Here is a 26710-nt window from a genome sequence, read left to right as displayed (position 1 = left end):
AAACAATTTCGCCCCTCAGAACCAAGCCTGCCAGTCGAGATAGTAGGAAATGGACGTCATCACCCGCAGTGGACACCCTCCTGGAGTTCCCATGACAGTCTGTATTTAAACCATTAGTTCTTCCGAGATAGAGTTTCTCCTCTGCATGAATGGTTTAACCCAAAGCAGCTTTTAATTGGAGACGGGAGGGTAAAGAGTAGAAGCAGAAGGACCATCAGAAGACTTGGGTTATTTTTGCTTGTGTGATAAGAAGTGGATCTGATGCTTGGAGACCAGGGGCTTCAGTTATTGGTAGCATTTTATGGCTGTTCTCTTCCTTATTGTTAGACTATAATTTGCGATGGAAGGTTTATATCCTAACCCTTTAGTCTTGTGTGAAGTGCAGAAGGGCAAGGCTTCCCAGCAAGGCCAGCTGGTCAGCGGTTCTTCTCTGTGGACCTGGGCATATGGCTAAAAGTCTTTTCCACATATGGCTGATGTATCTCCGAAACAATGCCTCATGCAGCACAACCAGGGGACTCTTCTGGTTGGCAACAGACTCCAAAGAATGCCTGTCTATTGCTGCAAAAGATAATGACCAAATACGTCATTGGCTTTTAAATGCCATAAAATTCAAGTCCCTGATGGGAAAACAAAGGTTTCACAAAAGTAGTAACATGATGTATCTGCAAACAGTTGCTGAACGGGGACAGCATTTCTCTGCTGCCCATGTGAATGTGATCCTTTGGACACTAAAATGGCACGAAAAGGGGATTGGAACTGAGTTTGTTTTGAGAGTGATTTGTTAGGCGAGGGGTATTATCAGCTTTTAAAAAGGATGTTGAATGCTCAGGTGCAAATCACCTCTGGGCCCAGATCTTCACTTCAGCATGGCTCGGTGTTCTCCTCTGGCTATGTGAGATGAGAACTCATAGCGGTCGTGGCTTCGATAGCCACACATGTTACACTCGAAAGGGTCACGGAAGCCGTGGCAACCCATGTGAATAGTGAACATCACGTAATCCAGGAAGAGGACTCGACAGTGGTCGCACCGGTGCACATCCGTCACCTCCCCTTCTTTGTTGATCACTTTGACGGAGTCTCTTGGGCAGATGGGTGGGGGCTTGAGGAGTTCGTAAGAGCGGGGGACCTCCTTCAGAAGTGGCATCCCATTGCGGGCCCGAGGAGGGACCATGTGATTTTGCTGGTAGATGTGATTCTGGCGTTCCTCGTGGTTGCTGTCAGTGTCCGTGGAGTCGTGGCCACTGTTGTTGGGGGAGAGGCCTCGTTCAGAAGGCAGGCTCTTCTCTGGCAGCTGGACGTTCTTCTTTTCCAGGTCCTGGGGGGCACCATTCGGCATCTCGGCACGGGTGAGGGCTATGGGATACATGCTGCTGATAACTGGGACCATCTCTGAGGTGGGAGCAGGCGGTGTCTGGACCAAGGGGCGCAGGGCTTCGGCACCAAGGTAGCTGATGGCGTTATTGATGGCCTGGTCCATCATTCGGGTCTGAATCATCTCACTCTCTTTCTCATACATGTAGCTGGGATTATAGCTGACGTCAAAGCAGGGGCGCTTCTCACCTAGAACAAGGGAAAGAAAGAGTGACAAAAGGAACAACACAAAGGCAGAGAGTTTGTAAAATTATTTTCTGGAGTCCTTGAAAAGTGAGGAGGGACAAGTGGCCTGTTCAAGGACACTCAGCCCAGGCAGAATGGCCCCACACGGGTGCTGAAGGCTCAGGGGACAGTGGTTGACAGTACATGCTTGGACAGTCAAAGTAACTGAAACCCGCAGGCAAGAGGGAGAGTCAGAGATGTCACGAAGTTGAGGCTCCAACGTGAGTTGTTTCCACTGCTCATGTCAGAAGGGAACCCTGGAGAAAAGAAGCAAGAGAACACCAGGAGGGGGCTTAAGAAGAGGGGGAAAGGCAGCTGCCGGTGCGCAGGAGCACGGGGACCTCTGCACTTCTATTGTTCATGAACTCTGAAGACACGGTCAATCCCCGAACTCTTAGTTTGCTTGTTCTTTTCTGCTTGTAATACGAGGGAGCCGGGGGCCGGAAGTGCTGCAAAAAGTGGGGATGCTCTGGCCTCGGCAGCTTTTTAAATAGCTGCAGAGGCAGAAAAAACAGCCCCCAAAACTCCAACTTACTACTTCCCAAACACGTCAGTTATCAGACTGACTGAGATTTAAATAAAAGAGCTTCACATGTAGAGAGTTTTAGAAAGGCTTTCTTGATGAAAGATCATGATGATTTGTCCTCTTCTTAAAGTGTGTTATTCTTCTTTTGCTTGAAAAGATGTATCATTGATACATATGTGATCATTAGGACTTATCTCACACTTAACTGAAAAATTTACTTGTGGTCACCCTCTCCTATTTCTCATGTCAAACTGCTGAGAAATTTTGAAAACAGAGTTTAGCCACCTTCAGGGCGTGTGGGTGTTGTGTGTTAGAAAACAGAGGCTCTCTGGCCACAGGGAAGGCAGGAGCGGGATCTTCAATGATGGCAGATGTGCTCAATGGTGAGTGGCTGGTAGAGGCAAGAGAAAGTGGGGAAGATGTGTCAGGGGCTGGAGGTGAGGCCAGCATTATCGCTGATGCTTTTTCATTCCATAGACATTGGATTCTGAGAGATTTGCTAAACCATATCCTCTCGTCCCTAACATTTCCTAGGCATGTTGTGGTTCCAGAACGAGTCACTGCCATACAGTAAAGGCTTCGGGGAAGACAAAACACAAGAAAACAAAAAGGATTGGAAGAACCAGTTTCTGTTCTTGAGGTATCTCCAACCTAGGGGGAGAGAAATCAGACTTGGCTAGATGGAATTAGAGAAAAATAAATGTTAAAAGTTGAGAAAGGGCTGCCTTGCTCTATGGAAGCTTTTGATTTTATTTTAAATGCCATGCGTGAGGCGTTTAAGCAGGGTGGGTGACGTGTCTTCTGTACAAAGAATTAAAAGGGAAGGGCGGGGTGGTTTGTAAATATACAAACTGTATATTCAAGTGTTATGGGAACGCAAAGAATTCAGGAGTACTTGTGGAAGGGAAAGCATTCTTGGAAAACCTAAATTTTGAGAAGGGTCTTGATGAACTGGTAGGATTTAGATTTTCCGAGAGGTAGAAGAGAGATCCTAATTGAGGGATGAGCATGAATCAAGACAGACACATGGGACCACCCAAGACATGGGCAGGGAGGGGTAAGAGAGTCTGGTTAGAGCAAACTATCAAGAAGCGTGGAAGAAAGTATTTTTCAAACCCCACTTAGCCCTCCACATTCCGCAATATTCATACCCCAGGGTGGTGTGGTGGGTGAGAGCATGAACTCTAGAGTCAGATGGTGTGGATTCAATGCTGCCTCATCATGACTAGTTGTGTGACCTTGGGTAAGTTACTTAACCTGTCTATGGCTCCATGTCCTCACGTAAAATGGGGGTAATGATTGCACCTACCTCAATTGGTAAGTGCTTCGAACAGTGCCTGGCACATAGAAAGCACTTGGTAAATGTTAGAGTTTTTCATTTTGCTTGAATCAGCTCGCATTTCCTTCCTGTTTTGGCTGAAGAAATTTGTCTTTTAAGGACACTGTATATCACTAACATAAACAGAAAACCAGAATCACTTGCCACAAATAGAAGGTAACTATGAAAAATAAAGACAACGAAACACAGCCATTTATTAAAGTTTGAGCAGATACTGTAAGTACCTGGAGACAAAGATCCCCTCTCTCTTTGCTAAAAATAGAGATTATCAAGTGTGTGATTAGTGTTGAAGACAGTTAACATCTAATTACGTCTAAATCGTTCTCCTTGGTATAATCAGGAAGATTGAAAAAGAACTAAAAAGAAAATAACTTTCTTGCCATGTGGATCAAGGTTTTAAAACGCTATGTGAGCCTTGTGGAACTTTGCCTCCAACATTTTAGGAGATACTGAAAAAAGATAACACATGGTGAGACCAAATGATGGGCATTCTGAATAACCAACCACAGGGTTTAGATCTGGACAAACAGCAAACCTCTGCAAACCGCACTGAGCAAGAGATGCTTGTGGTCAAAATGTTATTTTCAGGATATCAATGTAACAGCAATGTGTAAGATGGACTAGAACAGTGAGAAATTGGAGACAAAAAGACCTGCTAAAAGATCCAATCTAATCAGATAGATTTGTCCTGTATCCCCACTACCTTAAGGCCAACCTGACAGTTTCCAGACAAATACCTGAGAGAAAAAATATGCACAGAAAATCACCGTACCTTGGCAACTCGATAAAAAGGAACAGAAACGTAGGCCCTTGCCAAAGTAATCAAGGGTTCTTCTTTTCAACTGCCAGATTGGATAAGTCTCTGATTAGAGCTGTTTGGAAGAACGAGACTGAGAACATGAAAGCTGTCTAAAGTCACAAATCTTGATTCCCCTGAAAGTGACACAGAAATGATGAACCTTGGTTTCCTGGCCTTTTCAAGGTTACTGATGATTTTCCAGTGTGGTTGGCTCTACTCAGTTCCCCAAATACCGGGGGTCCCTGGAAATCTTTTTATCTTTTCGCCTAACAGAGAGGCTCCAGAAAGTTTCCGAGGTGGGGCAGGCGCATCACAAACTCTGCTTTTATCTCTTCTCCCAAGAGTTGGTTTTACTTAACTAGGCCTACAATTTCATAATCTATACCAACTGCAGCACATGTCAGAAAACAGCTGAGTGCTGAAAGTTGTAAGAGGCAAAACAATAAGAGGAAAATCAACCCCTGGATGAGTGGAAATATGTGACTGAGTTCTGTGGTTAACGCAGACCATTGTTCATTGTTAAGAAGATGGGAGAGCCTCAGATCTTCACGTGCACGCAACCTGCACTCATCAGGTCCCCTCATCTCCGAGTTACGGTAACTTGATTAGTGCAGATGATTATCAGTCACCTGTAGACACGATGACTCAATGTGTATGAAACTCAGAAGGGGTAAGCTACAGTAATTGAAAAGCCAACAGCTCACGTTTCTTTAGTAATACTCATAAAAAAGGTTACTCAAACCACAAGAGTGTAACTGCTCCCAAACCTGCACAGAGCTTCTAGTCCAGCTTCTAGTCAAAATCGTACCACACATGTTTGAGTGATTAATGAGAGAAGCTTCGGGCTGGATTAGAGGTTTTCTCCCAATGATAATACAAATGGCAACAACAAGTCCTAAGTTTAGAAACCAAGGCTACTTGGTTGGGCCGTTCCCTACCTGTGATCCCTTTTAAAGGTGTCAATCCCTACCATCTAGGCTTTGGTAACTCTGAACTGAGCAACTGCCTGACCTGAATTGCTGCAATGTGGTGAGGGCATATGGTTGTTGGCTTCTAAGTGCCAACTTGAAAGTACAGAATCATAGCCTAAAGCTAAAAGGGACCTTAGCTGAGCATGAGGATTTAGACCTCTGCCTTTGGGATGGAGGGACAAGATCCACCACTCTAACCTGTTTACTTCTCTACTTCACAGTACCGAGCACTGTGCCTTATATGTAATGCCAAGAAGAATAGCTACTATTTATTGAGCCACTACTATATACCCAGTGCTGTCCTAGGCACTTTGCATATTGTCTCACTTTACCTAAGATGAATGATCATCTCTTAGTCAGATGAAGCACCTAAAGCACAAACGGGTTGATTAGCTTGCTCAGGTTGCTCAGCTGGTACATGGAGAACCAGGATGTGACCCAAGGGCCCATATGCCTCAGTGTATGTTTGAGCATTAACTGCTGTTTCCTGGCAGCTACCTCACCCACGGCTGCACGACCCCACCACTAGCAGTGACTTCAGATTCTCTGCGGGGATGGTTCCCATAGGCAGTAGAAAAGCAACTGTGCTTTGTTCCATATGGACCAGTAGCATGCATTCAAGAAATATCTATGATGGCCTTCCCTGGTGGCTCAGTGGTTAAGAATCCACCTGCCAATGCAGGGGACACGGGTTCGAGCCCTGATCTGGGAAGATCCCACATGCCATGGAGCAACTAAGCCCATGCGCCACACTACGGAGCCTGCGCTCTAGAGCCTGTGAGCCACAACTACTGAGCCAACGTGTCACAACTACTGACGCCCACGCGCCTAGAGCCCATGCTCCGCAACAAGAGAAGCCACTGCAATGAGAAGCCTGCATACCGCCAGGAAGAGTAGCCCCCGCTCGCCACAACTAGAGAAAGCCCGCGCGCAACAATGAAGACCCAACGCAGCCAAAGATAAATAACTAAATAAAAATTGAAAAAAAAGAAATATCTATGATGAACAGAGTTGTCATGATGTCCATAAAGTGCTTAACACAGTACTGGCACATGTAAGCACTCAATAAGTGGTAGATCTATTATTATTATTATTATTATTGTTATTATTATTGTTATTTGCCTCACACCATGTTAAGTGTTTTGAAGAATACAAACTTAATTGCAACCCAGGAGGAGATGTAGTATGTACACAATTTCATTACAAATTAGTATCCTTAATACTATGTGGTGGAACAAAGTATAGAGTAGCCAAGAGAGTGGAGAGAGAAAAATACGGACCACGTCTGAGATACGCCACGTCACACGGGACAAATATTAATCTATTCCCTAAAGTCTCCTTGAAATCTGAGGTGGCAGTGGTGGTGGTGGGGACAATTGCACACATCACAAAAAGCAGACTGTTAAACTCGCCTTGAGTGCAGGGGGAGAACAGAGAAGAGAGAGAATTCAGGCAAGTATGGGAATGTAGACCACGTGGAGGTTTAGGGGGCAGAAGGCAGGGAGGCCATTCCAGACAGTGAGCATGCAAAGGTGGATTACAAAGAAGTGGGAGTAGTTCATCACGGCTGAATTAAAAGATTAGCCGGCTGAAATGATACATTTAGAAAAGATAGCTTAGAGACCGATTGTGAAAGACTCAGAATGCCTGGGTGGTTTGGATTTTATTCTGATGGGGAGCCACTGAAAGATTTTTTTGAAGAGGAGGAGACATTATTTGCACAGTAGAAAAATAACAATTCTGAGGTTACGGTCATCATGATGGGGTAATGTGAAATACTGGGGTTTTCTTTAAGCCTTTAAGTTCCTTCAAGTCACTTAACTGTATCTGCTGATGGCTTCATACAATGTCCCAAGTGTATCATCGATTACTCGTACTCCAAGCACATATCCTCCCCCCAGAAAAGGGCAGGTAAGTAGGGTAAATGGAATGTCTGATGACGATGATGGCTCTGATCTCAATCGAAATGAGACTGAAGTGGCTAACACGTCTTCCAGGAGGAGGAAGGCAGAGGGTAGGAAGCCACAGAACGAGAAGCAGGAAGGAGGAGAGAGAACAGAGAGAGCCACGGGGGTGGCAGTGTGGAAAACTGAGCTGGAAACCACGTTTTGCTGCTGCAGAAGCCTTAGTCCTCTGTGAGTCACCGTGAAGTGCTATTTGGTTGTCATCTGCCCTGATGGAGTCACCACAGATCTTTTCTCAAGAAAGCACACCCTGAAGAGAGAACGACTGCCTTCTTCAAGGCTTTTTCTTCCACCAGCTTTCAGTGACTAGACCCTTCCCTTTCCAAAGCTCCTGTGTAGCACACATGGCACGCACTGCTCTGGGTGACTTTCTGGGGGAGGAACGCCTTGGACTGCAGCACTTTATAGACCCAGGCTCTGGCCCTGCTCTGTCGCCTACGAGCTGCATCTCTCCATCTTTCCCTTCCCCCTTCCCTCCTTAGTAAAAGAACTTCACTGGGTGGTTTCTAATATCCCTTCAAACTCAAAAACGTTATGACTTTTGATGCTTATAGGATTAGGGATTTGGGCCCTTTGGGAAGGGATGGGAGAAGATACGTTTTGCTTTTAGAAACAGTCATTAAAACTGCTTCCTGTTGCTCCGTTAACCAAAGCAGACAATTTCTCATTAGTTACTTCACAGGGAGAACCAACAGTGTTTGCTGAAGTGTCAAAACCTCACAACATGTTTACCGGGGGGGGGTGAGTGAGATCTTTTGTCATGTTCTTTTCAACATGAAAACTTCCTTTAATAACGTAATACATGAAATTTTAAAAAATAGGGGAGATGCTATGGTAACCACTTTGGTCTGAATAACACATCTGTTTTTGGAGAAAGAATGAAAATCAGAGAACGAAATATGCAGAAATGTAGTCATTTTCCTCCTCCCTTCAGGAGAGAAATCTGGCCTCTATTTTGAGCCAAGTATTTGAAGATGGCCTAGTTAGAAGCATAGTCAAGCAAGTTTGTAACAGGAGAATAAGATTCAGAAAAAAGACAGTCCCTAGAGGGCTTAGGTGCTAAAAGCAAGGTCTTCTTGTCCTTTGGAAAGAACACCTAAAAAGAATTATTTTGATGACGTAAAGATGCTGATGTCTAATGAATGTGTGTCAATTTATTTCCTATTTTATAGAAAGTGATTCACAATTTCTTGGAGAACTAGGAAAAAAGTGATTTCATTTTTCTCCTACTTAGGTAATTTAATTTTACTCTTACTCTTCAACAGAGGCATGTTTTTGTGCTTCTAAATGCATTTAGACTTAATCCAATCCATCCCTCTTCCTCAGTCCATCTCTAATGGATGAAAAATGCTATCTACTGGTAATCCTCTCAAGCCTGTTAGGAAAGTAACAGGCTGACCTGATGGTATAATTTCACCTTTACCCTCATAGTTCAAGAGGTCAGGGAAGCCAAGCTGTGCAACTGTCAACAAGGATTAAAGGGGGTGACTCATTCTTTCTTCACACTTTACCCATTGCCATCTCCCTGGCAGCTGAATCTTTTCAGAAAATGATGCCTTGGAGAGGAAAGACAGGAGAGAGAAGAGAAGGAGGGAAGACATTAGCCCCATATGTTTTATATCACTTCATCCCATATACTGCACAGTGTCAAAATGTTCCTTTATTTTCCCCTTGATATTACTATTTTCTATCAAAAGGTGGATTCGGTTAAATGATTGAAGGGGTTTCTTTTATTTTAAAAAAAATCTCTTATGGTTCAGGGAATAAGCTAATGCTAGAGGATTAGAACAGTGCTCAGGAACAAGAATATCACGTAGGGGCTTCCCTGGTGGCGCAGTGGTTGAGAGTCCACCTGCCGATGCAGGGGACGTGGGTTCGTGCCCCGGTCCGGGAAGATCCCACATGCCACAGAGCGGCTGGGCCTGTGAGCCGTGGCTGCTAGGCCTGCATGTCCGGAGCCTGTGCTCCGCAACAGGAGAGGCCACAGCAGTGAGAGGCCCACATACCGCAAAAAAAAAAAAAAAAAAAAAGAATATCACGTATATGGCAGGAGCTCTGTAAGCATTTGCATGATAAATGAATGGACGAAAGAGTAAATAAATAAGTAGTAATGTACTAAGTAAAATATATAAATGCTGAACTAATGCAGCTGTTTTATAGATTCTCAGATTAAATGACATGTTCCTAAAAAAAACCTCCTAAATTATATACTATGGTTTATAACATAAAATAACATACCATATCTGTACAACCTTGAGAAAAAAGTTATCTGAAGTTATACATATGGGTTTATAAAAAAGAAGTGGTGCTCATTATTGCTGCCTTTTATAATTCATATTGCAGACTTACAGAAAGGTAGAGCTGTGAGGGATCTTCTCGATCACTTCATCACCTGTTCGGTCTACTCATTTCACAGGTGAGTAAACAGAGGCCCAGAAAGGTTACGTGATTTGTCTAAACATACACAGTTACGAAATGACTGAACTGGAATCACAACCTCAGTCTTTTGGCTTCTAATCCAGTGCTCTTCCTACTGCACTTTACCACAATTTATTAAAAAAAAAAAAAAAAAATTCCCCCAGCTATTCAGGGCCCCAAAGTCCAGAAGGTGCTACCTCAGCTCAAATCAAGAGCTAACTCTACTGGGTTTCCTGATTCCATCTCAGAGAGAACATGATGGTTCAGAAGATGACAGAAATCAGTACCTACAAGATCAGCACCTCTCCTGAGTCTGGAAATGGAAGAGTGAAAATCCTCTGGTCACAATGGTAATAAACAAATGGAATGGATTCCTTATGCAAGAAGCAAAATGGCATGGACTTGGACATGTGAAACATGTGTTTTTAAACCCATGAAGATACCAAAGCAACTTTTATCTTATTAAGCAGGGCTTTAGCTCAAGGACAGGTTTAGGGCAACTATGTGAACTAAGTACCTTCTCTCATATTTTAGTTCTCTTAGACCAACATGCATTGACCATAACTGGATTGAAATTAAGTCACTTTACATTTTTTTCTTTCCCATTTCTTCCCATGTTTCTCCCCACCCATATCAGCTGCAGCCATTTCTACAGTCAAAACATCCCCCAAATTAAATTATACTCATGGCATAGAATAACAATCCAAGCTTCCTTTTGTACGCCAGCCAGAACCTCTTCACGTAAGTACAGCTCAAAAGAGGTATGAGCAATGTTCTAAGATAATGTCTTGGAATCACAATTGGTCCACTGTGCCTAAACCCCAAGTCACTACACGCCCCCTGACATTTCTCACCAAGGAGAGGGAAGATGGTAAAGAGGAGAAGGTCTCTCTGAAATGAAACTCACCAACTTTAGTCTGACACAGTTTATTCTTAAAGTGACTAAAAGAATACAATAACTTCTCAGTCAAACAACATAAAATAAATAAGTATAAATACCAAGCTAGGAGGACAGGAATAAAGACACAGACGTAGAGAATGGACTTGAGGACACGGGGAGGGGGAAGGGTAAGCTGGGATGAAGTGAGAGAGTGGCATGGACTTATAAATACTACCAAATGTAAAATAGATAGCTAGTGGGAAGCAGCCGCATAGCACAGGGAGATCAGCTTGGTGCTCTGTGTCCACCTAGAGGGGTGGGATAGGGAGGGTGGGAGGGAGACGCAAGAGGGAGGAGATATGGGGATATATGTATATGTATAGCTGATTCACTTTGTTATAAAGCAGAAACTAACACACCATTGTAAAGTAATTATACTCCAATAAAGATGTTAAAAAAAAAAAAACCAAGCTAGGTAGCTTTGAAATATATGGGTTCTTTCAATATATCTCTATAATTCACATAAAATTAAAAAACTAATTAGACCAGAATTTTAAAATTACTTAGACCAGAATAAAGTTTAACCAGATTTAAAAACCAGGCAGGCACTTGATATCTGTAAAATCTATTGAAAAGAATAAACACAAAAGGACTGAAGTAAGAAATCAACAGCAGCAGCAAGTAGCTTTGGAAAAACAGACTGACAGGTTTCTAAAATATTATTGGTGTTGAGGGAGGTCTATTTTCATGTGATAACTATTTTTGTTCAATATCACCGACTTTCAATTTATAGCAAAACCAATACATTCAATTCAGCTGCCTGCTTCACAAATACACATCTGTTTTAAATATCATAGTCACATTTATGTAAACATCTGGGAGAATTCAACACAATATTTCTGCCATTAGGCAGTCCTAACACTTTAATGGACATAATTATTTCTTAGCCATCTCATTCTTGCTGTATTTTTTGACAATGTGAAAACCAATGGTATAAAAATTAACTCCAGTAAGACAAATGATGAACTCAAACCTTGTTATTTAAATCTATGCATTCCCAACCACTTTCTCTTAAAACCAAGTCTCACTCAAATTCAAGAAAATATGGCAATACATTTTAGAGCATGAAAAAAGTTTGAGCGTGATAAGGGAACCAAGTTGTAAAACATAGTTGCAAAAGATTACAAAAATGCTATCTTGAACATCTTACTGGTATCAATTGCACAAACTCTCTCATGGAACATATGTCATTCGGAATAAAGAGGAAGGAACAGCATTTTTAACACCAACTTCATTTAAGAAATTGGATACCAAATAATCCCATGTTCAGTAGTTAAGATTCTTTAGTTAAAATATATTATCATTTGCTCTAGTTACCAAAATGAATCCTGAAGAATAAAAGGTGTACAGTGGAAAATCAATTACCTTATTTTAACAGAGATTAAACTAGGAAGGGCCTGTGTAGTAAGCATCCTATGTTATCTCATTCAAACTATCTGCTAACAACAGCAGGAAAAAGGGCTGTATTCTTACCAATGAATTTCTGAGGCATTGAGCTTTTTCGCTTTGCCACATTGCTTGCTAATCTGTCCAGAACGAGAGCTCTTTCACTTCCCATCTCTGCTTTGAGGTGTCTTGCCTCCGCACTTGCTGGTTTGGAAAAATGAAAAAAGAAGAGGGAAAAGAACACGTTGATAAATGGAGAGAAAAAGAAATAAACTGGAAGGAAAAGTGTCAAAGGTCTGATGCAAACTCTGTTGTTACCTGTTATTACTGCTCAGATTCTTGCCTGGGGTACCTGCTGTGGTCAGTGAAGCCAACACCAGGGCACATTCAAATCTTGCAGTCTTATGCCGACATGGGAAAGCCCGACCCATCCCCAACCAGTACCTTCATTAGCAAGAGGAAGTATTAAATAAACAGCCTGGACGTGGTTGGTTGCAAAAAGATAGATAGATGGAGATCTTCTAACCCCCGATCAGCCTTCTTTCTGATTCTGAGTAACTGCATGTGACACCTGCAGACTGATATAATTCTTCTTAACAACTTTGAAAAAAAAAAGGACGGTAACGACGGTGCCCCAGATTTACTGCTATGTTTATGTTAATAGCACTTTTGAAAATAGATACACTTACCCAGACAGCAAGAAATCTATTCAGTGATTTGTGTATTGAAATTCTGAGTGGTTTTTTCTTTTTTCTTTTTCTTTTTTTTCCAGCATGCTCCTTTCAGTTCCTGTCTTTTAAATTATATTTTTCTGGTCTCTGCATTATCTGTTTCATATGCTCTTCACATTTCAAAACTGTCTCAGTTAAAATTTCCCTGAGCAACACTTCTGTCTTGAAATTAAAGAACAATTTGTATAATGCATCTTTATTATATTTCTAATGAAAAATGTGAATAAAAACTGCCTAAGAATATGGTCCAATTGTCAATCCACAAATAGACGTTTAAGTGATATAGGTCTGTTGTTCTCAGACCTGCCTGAACATTAGAATCACCTCAAGAGCATAGAAGACACACATGCCCAGGCCCCCCTTCAGATCAATTAAATCAGGATCTCTGGTGTAGGGGCCTAGGCAACAGCATTTTTAAAGCTCTCCAGATGATTTTTAAGATGCAGCAAGAATTGAGAACCGCTAGAAGAATATACAAATAGTGCCAACATCGAATCAACTAAATAGTAAATTGGAATAAATATAGTACAGTTTAGTCTGGTACAGCAGGCAATACCCAATAAGAGTTTATGTCTGAAGTTCAAAGAGATACCAGCTGCTCTAAATACAAGGCTTTTAATGTTAACACATGATGCTAGCCAAAGCTAGGGATCAGTAAACTTTTTCTGTAAAGGGTCAGATAGATAGTAAGTATTTTAAACTTTGTGGGACACGTATAGATAGTAAGTATTTTAAACTTTGTGGGACACGTACAGTCTCTATTCCATATTCTTTGGTTCTTCCTTGACCTTTAAAAATGTAAAAACCCCTATGCACAAATAGGCCACTGGCTACATTTGGCCTGAGGGTCATAGTTTTGCTCACCCCTGCCTTAAGCAAACATGTTGTGATGCCACAAACATTTCCCTCTGTTTTATCATAAGCATTTCAGGATATCCAAGCTAAAATGAAGTATCTCTACATTCCTCATGTCTTTAAGGAAGAAGAAACTGAAATCAGCTTAAGTGACTAGAGTAAAAAGCAAGTGATGATTTTTACAGAATGGATTTTTTCCCCCCACATACATACACGGATTTAGGAATTGTCAGTGTTCATTCTGTAGCTGAGGAGTTTGCTGTGTGAAGAGATTCTAATATACAGAAAAAATGTCACAAGTTCCATGGTCTCTCAGATATTCAGTATTGTAAATGGACATGCCCAGAGAGAAGAAAACTGGCCATCTCTGAAGTAAATGAAAGACAAAAAAAGACCTCAAGGAAGGGACTTCCCTGGTGGCACACTGGTTAAGAATCCACCTGTCAATGCAGGGGACAGGGGTTCAACCCCTGGTCCAGGAAGATCCCACATGCCGTGGAGCAACTAAGCCCGTGTGCCACAACTACTGAGCCTGCGCTCTAGAGCCTGTGAGTCACAACCACTGAGCCCACGTGCCTAGAGCCCGTACTCTGCAACAAGAGAAGCCACCGCAATGAGAAGCCCGCGCACTGCAACGAAGAGTAGCCCCCACTCGCCACAACTAGAGAAAGCTCATGAGCAGCAACGAAGACCCAACGCAGCCAAAAATAAATAAATAAATAAATAAATAGGTAGGTAGATAGATAGATAGAAAGAAAGACCTCAAGGGCAAGACTGTCAAGTATGGCCAGGGTGAGAGACCAAAGCCAAATCAGAAGAGAGAATTCAAAGTCTTAAATATTTTTCATTTTATTATTGGCATAGCTTTGGTTCTGTTTTTTTAAAACTCCTTGACAGTCATTACACAATACATTATAAAGCTCAGGGTTTTAAAAATTCAAGAATAGTGGCTCCAAAAATGAGTAAGAGAAGAGAATGATGACAATGGCCATATTTACTAGACTTTGTGAGTTTCTTATCAAAAATAATTCTATGCTCTAAAGAAATAAATCCCAGCCTCCAGTTTAAGCTATTAACAACACTGTTTGTGTAAATGAAAACAATAAGGGTCCAAATAAGGGAACTGGGCAGCTTTGGGGCCAGTGGGAAAGCACTGCGACTTTAGCTGACCGATTGTTGTAAATAATGGGCACTTTAGTGACAGAACACTGCTGTTGAGTGAAGTGGGTTAAATTCTGTCCAGCACAGGGATAGGTTTAAATGACCAAACAGGAAACTATTATACATATTATTTCCTTTCACACAAACCACCACCAGATGTGGCACTACCCAGAGCCCCAAGAGCAGAGAGATGAAAGACAAAGGCCTGGGATTTGAAATAAGTTCCTGAGGCTGTTAGAAGGAGGCTTTTTCTTAGAAGCATCAGAGAGGCGGCTAGGTTTGTGCTTTGACTAGGAACACTCATTCTGGTTCCAGCAACTTTGAGAGGATTAAAGCCAGGTAAGGTCCTCCCCCACCCCCAGGCCTGCCCCATGTATTTATTATCAAAAAAGATTTATAGTAAAACAAGAATGAAAAACAGTACTGTGGGAATTTTTAACTTTATCCCCATTTTACCACTACTCTTATTTAGTCTTTTAGTTACTCCCCATCATTACCCAGAGATCTGTTTGTCAGTCCCAGTACTTACTGCAAGCGTTATGCTTCCAGTTTAGTTTTCTCATTTGGCTCTCAGCATCTCCCTACATTTTACCAAAGCCACCATCAATTACCACAAGCATCCTTCTGAGGACACATACTCTATATACTCTATATTTGGAAGGAGGCTAAAGCGGGGATACACTGACCTAAATAACATAATTGGGGCATGTCACTAAATGGCAACCTTCAGAGATAACATCATCTTTAATCCCTGGTTACTCACCAAGCTTGTCATGACAGTCATTTCTAGGTAAATCTTACTCTGGAAATCAGTGACCAAATGCCTGACATTTAAAAAGATAAAATTCTGGAGTGTTTACGGAGAGACTGATAATTTGAGGCAAGGGTGGAGACTTTCCCATATTCCACAACTCTGGTTGGGTTGAAAGGAATCCTCTGAAACTACTAATCTAGAGGGCTGCCATCTACCCACACCCACCCGCAGGGTCATTCACTCAAAATATCAGCTCCAAGATCCCAATCCTCATTGTACATGTGAACACACTCTAGAGATTAAGTTCATCTTTACTGAGTTAACTGTGTTTTCTAATTGGCAAGTTAGGCAAAGGCCAAAGTTTCAACTGACTATGGTATACTCTCATTTTCTTTCCCAAACTCTCAGTCTTGTGCCTTGCAGTTGTTGGACAGCTGCTGTCCTAAACGAACACCATTTAAGACACAAAGAAATGCTTTGGAGTCAAGCCAATCTCTTTGGGATTACAAGGAGCTTAGGCAGTACACTGAAAGGGGGAAAAGAAAAAAGAGGACTTGGCGTTTGGTCCTCTGCATCAACTTTAAGACCCAACTGTCTATTTATACAAATAGTCTAGACTTGTTATCCTGCCACATCACATCTCAGAATGTAAGTGGAGGGAAACCAGTTTGGCAAGATAGTAAGGGAACAAGATAATGGGTTTAAATGATGAAATAGGAAATCCGTTCCTGGGTGGTGTTTGGCAGTTTAGTGTTGCAAGGGGTGGGTGTGGGGAATATGGGACAGTGGCAAGGGACAATTTGCACACTTGGTTCATGAGTGAGCACAGTGGGAGGAGGACTATCATTCGGGGTCAATTCCCCTTCATGTTACTTGCCTACTAGTATATAGTGGATATACCCATTTTCATTAGCAAAATGATTTTAATGACACGTTGAAAAAATAAATAATAAAACTCATACGAAGTCAAAATTACAGAATAGGTTACTACCTTTAACCTCTGCAAAAATGTTACTAGTTTGTCTGGGTTTTAGTTAACTGTTTGCATGATGCCATTTCTATTTCAAAGTGATTGCAGATTTATCTATATAATTCGTTGTGCTTTTACTTTTGTTCAAAATCCTTCATTAGATCTTGAAGTGTTAAATGGATCTCAAATAAGAGGCATTTCTTCCTGTCTCTTCTATGGTGTGGTCAGCCAGTAACTGATGGAGAGTGGAACAAGGGGGTGTTATTATGCAATAAAAATTGTCTAACAAGAGACTCCTATCAAAGAGCAAGGCAGGTTCTAATAAAAAAGTTACATAAAACTGTTGCCTTTTTGAGCAAGTAGAGTGAATACTACTTGTTGAGTTAGTATTGATTTTCCAATAATCTGTTGGGAAAATAGACGTTGAAAACATTTTAAGCTTTTTCTTTGGACTGCTATTTGGTAAAAATATAAATTTATTCTGAAACTCTCATGCTTGTATTATCTCAACCGCAACAATGAGAATGAAGATAAAAGGTTTTGACTCCTAGATTCATAAATAAATATAATTATTCAATTAGTTTAAAAATCTTGTTGTTACTAGAACTCATTGTCATACAAAAATATGTCCCACTCCAAGTATTCATAATTTGTGTGAAATGAGGCTAAATGAATCTCTCTACCAGCTGTTAGTCCCTTTCTGGAATAAGGATCAAGCTAATGAGAAAATGAAATCTGTGATCGTCTATATTCATTCTTCTTTTCATATATACTCCATTAAGACAGAATTAGAGTATCTTGATGATGTCTGGTATAAAAACTTGGACTGAAGTAACACTATCACATGTATCTTTATATTAGCAGATCAAGTACCCGGTCCCTTGTTGGACTGTGGATACTTTAAGGGTAGGGGCTTAACCTTCACTCATCTTTATAAACAGCTCTGACACACCGCCTGGCACATGAGAATCCAACGCATGCTATCTGAACAAAAGAAAATGATCAGCAAGGCCAGAAGCCCTGTTGCCCAACAAGACCTTCTTTTGCAGATTGGTCTCCAGTCCAAGGCCTTTTCATTTGTTCTGCTTCCATAAAGGCCTGCTTCCTGACTGGCGCAGGTTTGTCCCAAGGCTTGGCTCTCACTCTAGGCTGCACTTCAATTTACAATAAGCCCTTGATGAATAAGTGCCACATCCACAGTGCAGCATCATCACTTTAAAAGCTAGGGATGGGGCTTCTCTGGTGGCGCAGTGGTTAAGAATCCACCTGCCAATGCAGGGGACACGGGTTCGAGCCCTGGTCCAGGAAGATCCCGCATGCCACGGAGCAACTAAGCCCGTGCGCCACAACTACTGAGCCTGCGCTCTAGAGCCCGTGAGCCACAACTACTAAGCCCACGTGCCAGAACTACTGAAGGCCGCACACCTAGAGCCCGTGCTCTGCAACAAGAGAAGCCACCGCAATGAGAAGCCCACGCACTGCAACGAAAAGTGGGCCCCACTCGCTGCAACTAGAGAAAGCCCAGGTACAGCAACGAAGACCCAATGCAGACAAAAATAAATAAATAAAATAAATTTAAAAATAAATAAATAAAATAAAAGCTAGGGAGGTACCACTGGTGACACTATATTGGTCAGGCTCAAAATGGAACACTATGTCTAGACTGGGACTCTTAATTTTAAGAAGGAAACAGAAATGGAAACCATGTAGGGAGCTGTGGCAATAATAAAAGGATTGGCTTGTGTTTGAGTAAACATTCTTTATATTTTGGATTTCAGGAAAAATCATGAGAACTATTTGAAATATCAAAGGTAGACAGGACATGCAGTATTTATTATATTTGATTAAGCTGTGACTTTATACATTTTCTAACCTGAAACCACCATAACGACATATTTGTTTTTTAAAAAACTCAAAAGTTGCTGACTTAGTTAACCCTTTATTTTTTTTGCTGAGACTTAAAGTGTGTTGCATGGATCCATCAAACCAGCCTCTGAAATGCAAATTAACTCAACCTCTGTAGTTCAGTATTTCCTGAATCACCTTATACCACTGAAGATAGTGAAAACATTTCTTTTGATACTTTTCTAATATGAAATTCCTAAAAAAGGTCATGGGAATGGGAAGTAAGGTGGTGACCTTACTTTAAAATCAGTAATTTTGAGCTTACTGTCCACAGAGGATATTTTACTCAATTTTTTCCCGTTTCCAGGACAAGCAAGACATATATGCATACATATGTGCCTATTAGTTTGTGTGTTACTCTACTTTTGCTAACTAGATAATACATAACCTTTAAAATATATATAGCTAATTAAGCCATGTTTCCAAAAGTGGGAAAAAAACCAAACGTCCATTAACTGATAAATGGATAGATAAAATGCAATGAATCCATATAATGGAATATTATTCAGCCATAAAAATGAATGAAGTACTACCACGTGGATGAACCCTGAAAACATTATGCTGAGTGAAAGAAGGCAGACATAAAAGGCTACACATTATATGATTCTATTCACGTGACATGTTCAGAATAGGCAAATCCACAGAGACAAAAAGTAGATTAATGGCTGCCGGGGGCTGGAGAGAGGGGGAACAGGAGTGATTGCTAATAGGTACAGGGCTTCTTTTGGGAGTGACAAAAATGTTATGAAATTAGAGTGGTGATGGTTGTATAACTTTGTGAACATGTTAAAAACTACTGAATTGTACACGTTAAAAGGGTGAGTTTAATGGTATGTGAATTATGTCCCAATATGTCTTTGAAAATAAAAAAAATAGCTAATCACGAAAACAACGAAAGTTCTAGTGATTTTTAAGTAAGTCACTGAATTTTTGATGAGTCTCAATATCCTCACCTCTAAAATGAACAGGTGATAGGGAGGGTGGGAGGGAGGCACAAGACGGAGGGGTTATGGGGATATATGTATACATAGAGCTGATTCACTTTGTTATACAGCAGAAACTAACACAACATAGTAAAGCAATTATACTCCAATAAAGATGTCAAAAAATAAAATAAAATAAAATGAACGGGTGGGATTAGATGCTGTCTTTAATCCTTCTTGCTTTAAATATCAATGATTCTATTTGGAATATAATAGATTTTCATAACTTGAGAATTTCTCACAGTAAGAGCTTTGTCTATTGTCTGAAATATGGAACGTCAAGTAAATGCCCAGGTATTGCCTGACTAATCTTAAGCATGTTGCTTTAAGACGTCAAAACCCAAGTTTTAGGTGCCTTTTTTTTTTTAAGAGTAAACATTTCTTTTTAGAAATAAGGAGGAAATCCAACTCCTTGATAAAACTAAAGATGCCATCAGGATAAAAAGCAGAAGCAGTGCAAACCAACAGAATTCAGTTGGGTAGCTCCTAACACCATAAAATAGGCTTTATCTAAAACAAAAGTTTCCTCTCACTCAAAACGGGTACAGTTAAACTACTCATGATTTTTTTTTTTAACTACTCATGATTTGCCCTCCATTTTTCCTGAGTTTCACATTGTTTCTGTCACTTTTTTGTAATCTTTCTGTTTTAGAATGTTCAAACTATTCAATTGCAAATACTGCTGTCAAACACCAAATCCCACAAGGGTTTATACCTTCTCTAAATAAGCAACTGGTTCAAGTAAACAAATAAAAATATCAGGCAATCCAAGCTGCAGAACCAGGCTGATGGTCCACTATATGGGTCAAAGGACAACTGCAGAGATGTGACACAAAAAAGTTTCAGGTTATTTCAACTCAAGAATGAAAGGAAATAAAACCACCACTGATACATGGAAAGACATCCAGTGTTTCAACCAATTGTCCCTAGGTATGTAATTCAAAACACTGAATAAAATATGAAATTCCCAGAACCAAATATAAGCATCACAGTAAGTGATATGAGTTGACAAATCCATGACCTGGGGACCTTGTGCCAAGAAAATCCTTTTGGTTTTAATGGACTCTGCCCTAGCCACCCCTCACACTGCCTCTACCCTCCATCTTTACCATTTCAGTTAATGGCAACTGCATTCTTCATCACATCCACAACAACCTGTTAAGAAATCCTGTTGGTTCTATCTTTAAACTATACTGTATAGAGTTAAAACACTTTGTACCACCTCTACCATTACCAAGACACAATTTTTTCTTGCCTGAGTTATTGCAATGGCCTTCTAACTGGACTCCCCAATTTCTAATCTTGTCCCAGATACAATCTATTCTCAGTAGCAAGTAGAGTGATTTTTTTTTTCAAATGAGAAGTCCAATCATGTCACCTCTCTGTTCAAAATCCTCTGAAGCTTTTTAATTTCACTCAGCGAAAAATCCAAGTCTTTACAATGGCCTACGAGGCCTGGTAAGATCTGGTTTCCTATTTCCTCTCTGGCCTCCTGTCCCATTACTCACTCTGTGCCAGCCACAAAGGGCTATAGCTCTACTTCTTCAAATTCAAGGCCCAGGTCCTTTGCACTTGCTGTTTCCAAGTTATCCGCAGGGCTCTTTCCTTATGCTTTTAAATCTGTTAAAATGTCAGCTCCTTGATGTTTTTCCTGATTTACCATCAGCCCCCAGTACCTGCATTATTTTTCTCAATAGCAATTACTACCTTCTATTGTGTAAGGTACTTATTCTCTTTGTTTCTACTCTGTCTTTCCCTGTGAAAATATAAACTCCAGGAGGGCAGGATTTTTTGTATTTTTGTCTACTATTGTTTCCTACCACCTAGAACAGTGGATGCTCACTAAACATGTGCAGAACGGGTGTTGAATGAACTCACCAGTCTCAGCCAGGTCAGTGCTCTGAAGAAATGTACGGCAGCGCTCCTTGTGCTCCTCAAGGGAACTTCTCTGCTTGTAACTCCTGCCGCAGAACTCACATTTATAGGGTTTCTCAACTATAAGGAGAGCACAAGGGGTACTCAGTGACCCTCAGGGGTTATAGAACAAATGGTGTACTGGGGCCCTGTGAAAACTGTCCACTAGGAATGGGACTGCTGAGAGAAGCCAGAGTATTTGGATACTTGTGCACTTACAATCACTTTTAAATTTAGTCAGCTGAAATAAGGTTATGGCCTACGATTGACTATTACGTTATTCTTTGAAAGGACAGGGTCTTTTCACAAATGAAAGGATTTGGATGTAATGACTATCATGGAGCATAGTGTTTTGGCTCCCGATCCAATCTTGGTTCTTCAGGAAAAAAATAAAAATAGGAACTTTTTATTTTTCAAGGAGGTTAGTGTGGTTTAAGAATGAAGTAGGGGGCTTCCCTGGTGGTGCAGTGGTTGAGAGTCTGCCTGCTAGTGCAGGCGACACGGGTTCGAGCCGTGGTCCGGGAGGATCCCACATGCCATGGAGCAACTGGGCCCGTGAGCCACAACTACTGAGCCCGCGCATCTGGAGCCTGTGCTCCGCAACAAGAGAGGCCGCGATAGTGAGAGGCCCGCGCACCGCAATGAAGAGTGGCCCCCGCTTGCCACAACTGGAGAGAGCCCTCGCACAGAAACGAAGACCCAACACAGCCATAAATAAATAAATAAATAAATAAATAAATAAATAAATAAATATTTTTAAAAAAAGAATGAAGTAGGAAGAAATCCCATATTCTGTGACATCCAGCTGGCTGTAAGTAAAGAATGCTGCAGTTTGTGGGAGTTAGCCATTCAGTCTTTTTAGAGCATTGACATATTTCGATAAATGTAGCTTGTCCTTGCTCAGTGGCTATAGCAAAGTCTGGGCTCAATCAATAAAAACTGACCTAGACAACTGAGGATAGTTTTTGTTTTCTTTTTTTAAATTTATTTATTTATTTTTGGTTGTGTTGCGTCTTCGTTGCTGCGCACGGGCTTTCTCTAATTGCGGTGAGCAGGGGCTACTCTTCATTGCGGTGCGCGGGCTTCTCATTGTGGTGGCTTCTCTTGTTGCGGAGCACGGGCTCTAGGCACGCGGGCTTCAGCAGTTGCAGCACGTGGGCTCAGCAGCTGTGGCTCACGGGCTCTAGAGCACAGGCTCAGTAGTTGTGGCTCATGGGCTTAGTTGCTCCGCGGCATGTGGGATCTTCCCGGACCAGGGCTCGAACCCGTGTCCCCTGCATTGGCAGGCGGAGCCTCAACCACTGTGCCACCAGGGAAGCCCCTGAGGATACTTTTGAATAATAGAAATAAGAAGGAATTGCAAAAATGACTTCATCTTAACTTCTAAGATAAAGCAAAAGTTTCCTCAAAAGTTTATCCATACAATTCAGGCCACCTTTAACCTCCTAACTCCTCCAAATGAGTTATTTTTTTAAATTATGTATTTTAAATTATGTATAACTTCAATTCTGTGTTCAGGGCTAGCATTCCTGACTTGTCGATGAAATGTACTCCATGATTTTTCAGAGTTTTAGGGACTGAGATTTTTTTATTTTCTAATCCTCTTGCTCGGTTTAAAACAGTGCCTCTGGGACTTAAAGCACTAAAAGATCCTTATGGAATCCCAAGTTAAAATAAATGCATCTCTGTTAGGGCTAAGAATGTTAAGTTTCTGCATAAATTGGGGTCCTCTAGAATCTGTCTTAAAAATGACTATTATTGTTGGATCTTACTTGGAAAAAGCAACAGAAAAGAACTACTCTAATTTTTTGGACCAAATTCAGTCATAATTCATTACTTTGAACAATGAGCTGTAAAAGAAACCCTTCTTTTGCCATTTATGATCTCTCATGGTGGGTTTCGTTGGGGCTGATTTGTTTAATCCTTAGTCTCTGAATTGTGACCAGTTGCGGGTTTGGGGCTGGGTTTTAGTCAAAGCAGAATGTGGATTGACATAAAAACAAAGCTTTTTTTTTCTTCAATTAAAATTTTGTCAGATAACATCAAGAACATGAGGTCCCAAATTTGAACATAAACTCAGTTTTATTTTTCTAGGAGGGAAATTCTAAATGTTGAAAAAAATATATCTTCTGTGGTTAAAATAAGGAGAGTGAAAACATCAAGACAGAACATAGCTTTTTATGAATTCTTACTGCTGCTCATCTTTTAGAGATTAAAAATAAATAGGCTGATGAAGAAGAAAGTTGGGTTTAAGAAACTTAGCTCATCTATACCTAAAACTAATACCATGTTATATTGTCAATTATATCTCAATGCAAAAAAAAGAAATTGAGACCAGAATGGCCAAAACTCCCCAATTTAGCCCAGACTAGCCAAAACTAACCCCCAACAATGAGTCATACCCAGTTTACAGTTTTACATAATTTACAAACAGTACCTCATTTGCTTTATCCAGACTTTTGAATGAAAAGTATGTGTGTATACTTTTAGGAAAATAATCTTTTAATAAAGTTTACCATAAAAATACTGATAGCCATAATTTTTTTTTGCGAAAATTAAAAAAGCATTTTTATAGGGCAGGCTTTTCCTGTCTGACTGTGATGTTCTCTAGGGGGTGCAAAGATGGTACGGAGATGATCAACCCCATTGAGCCAGACGGAGAGCAATTAATGCCTTAATGGAAGTGCAATTAGCCCTAGAGGTCTCTGCTGTTGTAACCCTTCAGAACCGGAGTGACAGATTAAAGCCTCCATACTTAACTCTTTCTAGTTTCCGCAGTGGGCACTGAGGAACACACATTTACTAGATATGGAATGCTCATTGCTCTCACTTACCAGAATGTGTCCTAAGATGACCTGTGAGTGCATCTCTTCTCTGGCATGCGTAGTTGCAGAGGTGACACTTAAAAGGTTTTTCTCCTGTGTGCAGTTTAATGTGGCGGAGGAGGTTACCTTTCTGAGTAAAAGATGCCCCACACTGATTACACTGGAATGGGCGTTCACCTTTAAAAAGGACAAAAAAGATACTTCTGATCACCCAGCAAGTGGCGAAACATATGCACAGATTAGATGCCTATGGCAAAAGCTCATTTTTTAGATAGTTTCTGCTCATATTGGGATCAGATGGGAGCTGTATTTCAAGGCAAGCCTAAGACTTACTTATGGAATCTTCCCTCCAGAAGAGAAAAAGCACTCACCTAGCAAGGCTACTTGAGGCATCTTGTCTTGGATCAGAGCAAAAAAATAAGAGTAGCTTTAGAAGTGCTTTCTAGATTTAAGTTTTTACATTACTTAGCATTCCTTTTGAAAATAATCTCAATCTGTAAAAAAGAGTCAGAGACTGAAGTCTTAACAAGGTATAAAGAGCCAGAAATGTTTTTTTTCTTTAATTCAAGAGATGTTTTTTAAAGTCGTCATATCCGATGTCAGATGAAATCTATTGGGCTCATTGGGAGTGTTATGTTTGTATGCATTTCTATTGACTGCCTTTTTGTTGTCTGAAAATAAAATTCTTTAAATTGTTAATAAAAGCTATGTCCTTTCATCTACCAAATTTCAACCCAATACAATGAGATCTGCTTTTTAAAAAGTTATGCAAAAATATATGAAAGACGCCTAAAAAGCACATCACACAATTTAACTCCCACTTATTAACTGAAGAAAAATATGTGGCTGACCTAGAACACTGTGCTCTCTACAGTCTTCTTTTATTCATAGCATTTGCAATATGTTTGCCAAATGTACCATGAAGCAGGAATAAAAATCACTGGGTAAATGGAAATACAGAGAAGGAGAGATACATCAGAATTATAGCAAAAGTCAATGAAAGCAATCAAAAGTTAAGTCCTAAATTCCACCACTTCTTTTCTCATGTGGTTGAATTAGGACAGTTTTCAGAACAATGGATAAAGGAGACTATTTACCAGTATGGCTCCGCTTATGAACCATTAAGACATTGAAGCTAATGCAGGATAATCCACACACATCGCAGTTCATCTTGCCACTGGTTGGCCTGCTACTATCGTATGAGACAACGTGTCTCTCCAACTTAATGTTTTCATATTCATTATATTCTCTTGAATAGCTGTAAGGAACTTCAGGCTCTTCTGCATTTCCCAAGGGTTCTGGCTTTAAGACATTCTCATCCCCTTCACTGTATTCATCTTTCACTTTCATTGAGTCATCTGCAGGGAGGAAAATGCAAGAAATGAACAATGATTGGTTTTGGAGCTATCAACGCAGCTCAAAGAGCAGAGACCCACGACTGACGATTAAATACCAAATGAAGCCAACAGTATTGTACATCCACAAAACAAGAAAACACCATTAGGATGATCACTCGTTATTTGAATTCAGAACCATAGTCAGGGGAAAACAGAGACACGTGCACGCGCTTGTGCACACGCGCACACGCACGCACACACAGAGATGACAGCGTTTAGGCCACACCCAGAAAATCAGAGATAATAGATTTTAGCTATGACTGTTCAAAGCGACTATGAAGAAAACATTCTGAGCAATTCTTCTCCGGTACCGGAGGAGAAGAAGGGTTCTCAGATGTAGTACTTTTTTGGTGGCTGCAGTCACAAGGCAAGGTGATGTTCTCCTTGGTTTCAAGAAGAAAATGCTGTTTTAATTCTTCACTTGCATCCAATTTATGCCACTAAGACTGAGAGTTGAATAGTTAACATGTTTTTTTTCTGATTTTAAGCCATGCTTTGCCTCTTCCTCTTCCATGTATACCAACTGCTAAGATGAGTCTTATCTCTCTCTCTCTTGGAACCGATAAAGACAGAACACTGAATGTAGAGGAAGCTGGCAGTACTAGTGAAATAGTGTTGAGAAAGAGAAAAGGAGAAGTAATCCTTTAACATAACCTTCTAAGGAGTCATTTTCATTGACACAGGTAAATGAAGCTCAACCTAAGCAAGGGGAAGGGCACCTATACCCAAGTTAGGGAGGGCTAAACTCGAGGTCCTAGAATTGTAGCACTGGATAGGAGAGGTGGGGCTGGCCAAAGTGAGTTGGCTGATCAGGTGCTATCTCAAAAAGAGGTGCAGCACTCTTAAGCTGAAGAACATAAGAAATGAAGAAGGTACATTTATGTACTGATACTAAGAAAACCTAAATATTTGCCTGATATAATAACAATAAATATTTACAAGGGATTTTTTCATATATATAAAATGCTGCATAAATGCTTACTTTAAAAAAAAATTCATTCTTAGAAACTGGAAATTGTAATGCTCCATGAGGCATCACAAATCAATGGAATTTCAGGGCTGGAAGGGAATTTAGAGATCATCTAATCCAACCCTTGTTTTTCAGGTAAGGAAATCCAGGATGAGAGACGTTTTGGGTGAGTAGTCCAAAGTTACACAGCCAGTTAATAGCAGATTAACTGTGCTTAGAACACTGAGCTTGGATTTGGCCTCACACTCTGACACATCAAGTCTAATCTGCCCCTTACTATCATATTCCACACTCCCCCATCAA

The 26710-nt window shown here is 40.7% G+C and overlaps 1 protein-coding gene across 3 annotated transcripts; it reads right to left on the bottom strand.

Annotated features, from left to right (window-relative positions):
- Positions 1 to 859: 859 nt before the first annotated feature.
- On the bottom strand, positions 860 to 25247 carry IKZF3 (IKAROS family zinc finger 3; the record flags this gene model as incomplete). 3 transcript variants are annotated; one of them, XM_081218958.1, is made up of 5 exons in its annotated part: positions 25138 to 25247; positions 24050 to 24217; positions 21180 to 21296; positions 12030 to 12146; positions 860 to 1563 (listed from the first exon to the last, which is right to left on the bottom strand). In XM_081218958.1, exons 1-5 carry the CDS (start codon positions 25208 to 25210, stop codon positions 860 to 862), a joined length of 1179 nt encoding a protein of 392 aa, XP_081075084.1. In that variant the 5' UTR covers positions 25211 to 25247. The 3 variants fall into 3 exon arrangements, with proteins under 3 accessions (XP_081075084.1, XP_081075085.1, XP_081075086.1); XM_081218959.1 differs by lacking the exon at positions 21180 to 21296; XM_081218960.1 differs by lacking the exons at positions 21180 to 21296; positions 24050 to 24217; positions 25138 to 25247 and adding an exon at positions 12261 to 12340.
- Between the last annotated feature and the right edge of the window lie 1463 nt (positions 25248 to 26710).

Source organism: Mesoplodon bidens, assembly GCF_964165515.1.
Source record: "Mesoplodon bidens genome assembly, chromosome: 19".
Taxonomy (NCBI): domain Eukaryota; kingdom Metazoa; phylum Chordata; class Mammalia; order Artiodactyla; family Ziphiidae; genus Mesoplodon; species Mesoplodon bidens.
This window is presented reverse-complemented; position numbering and strand designations above follow the sequence as displayed.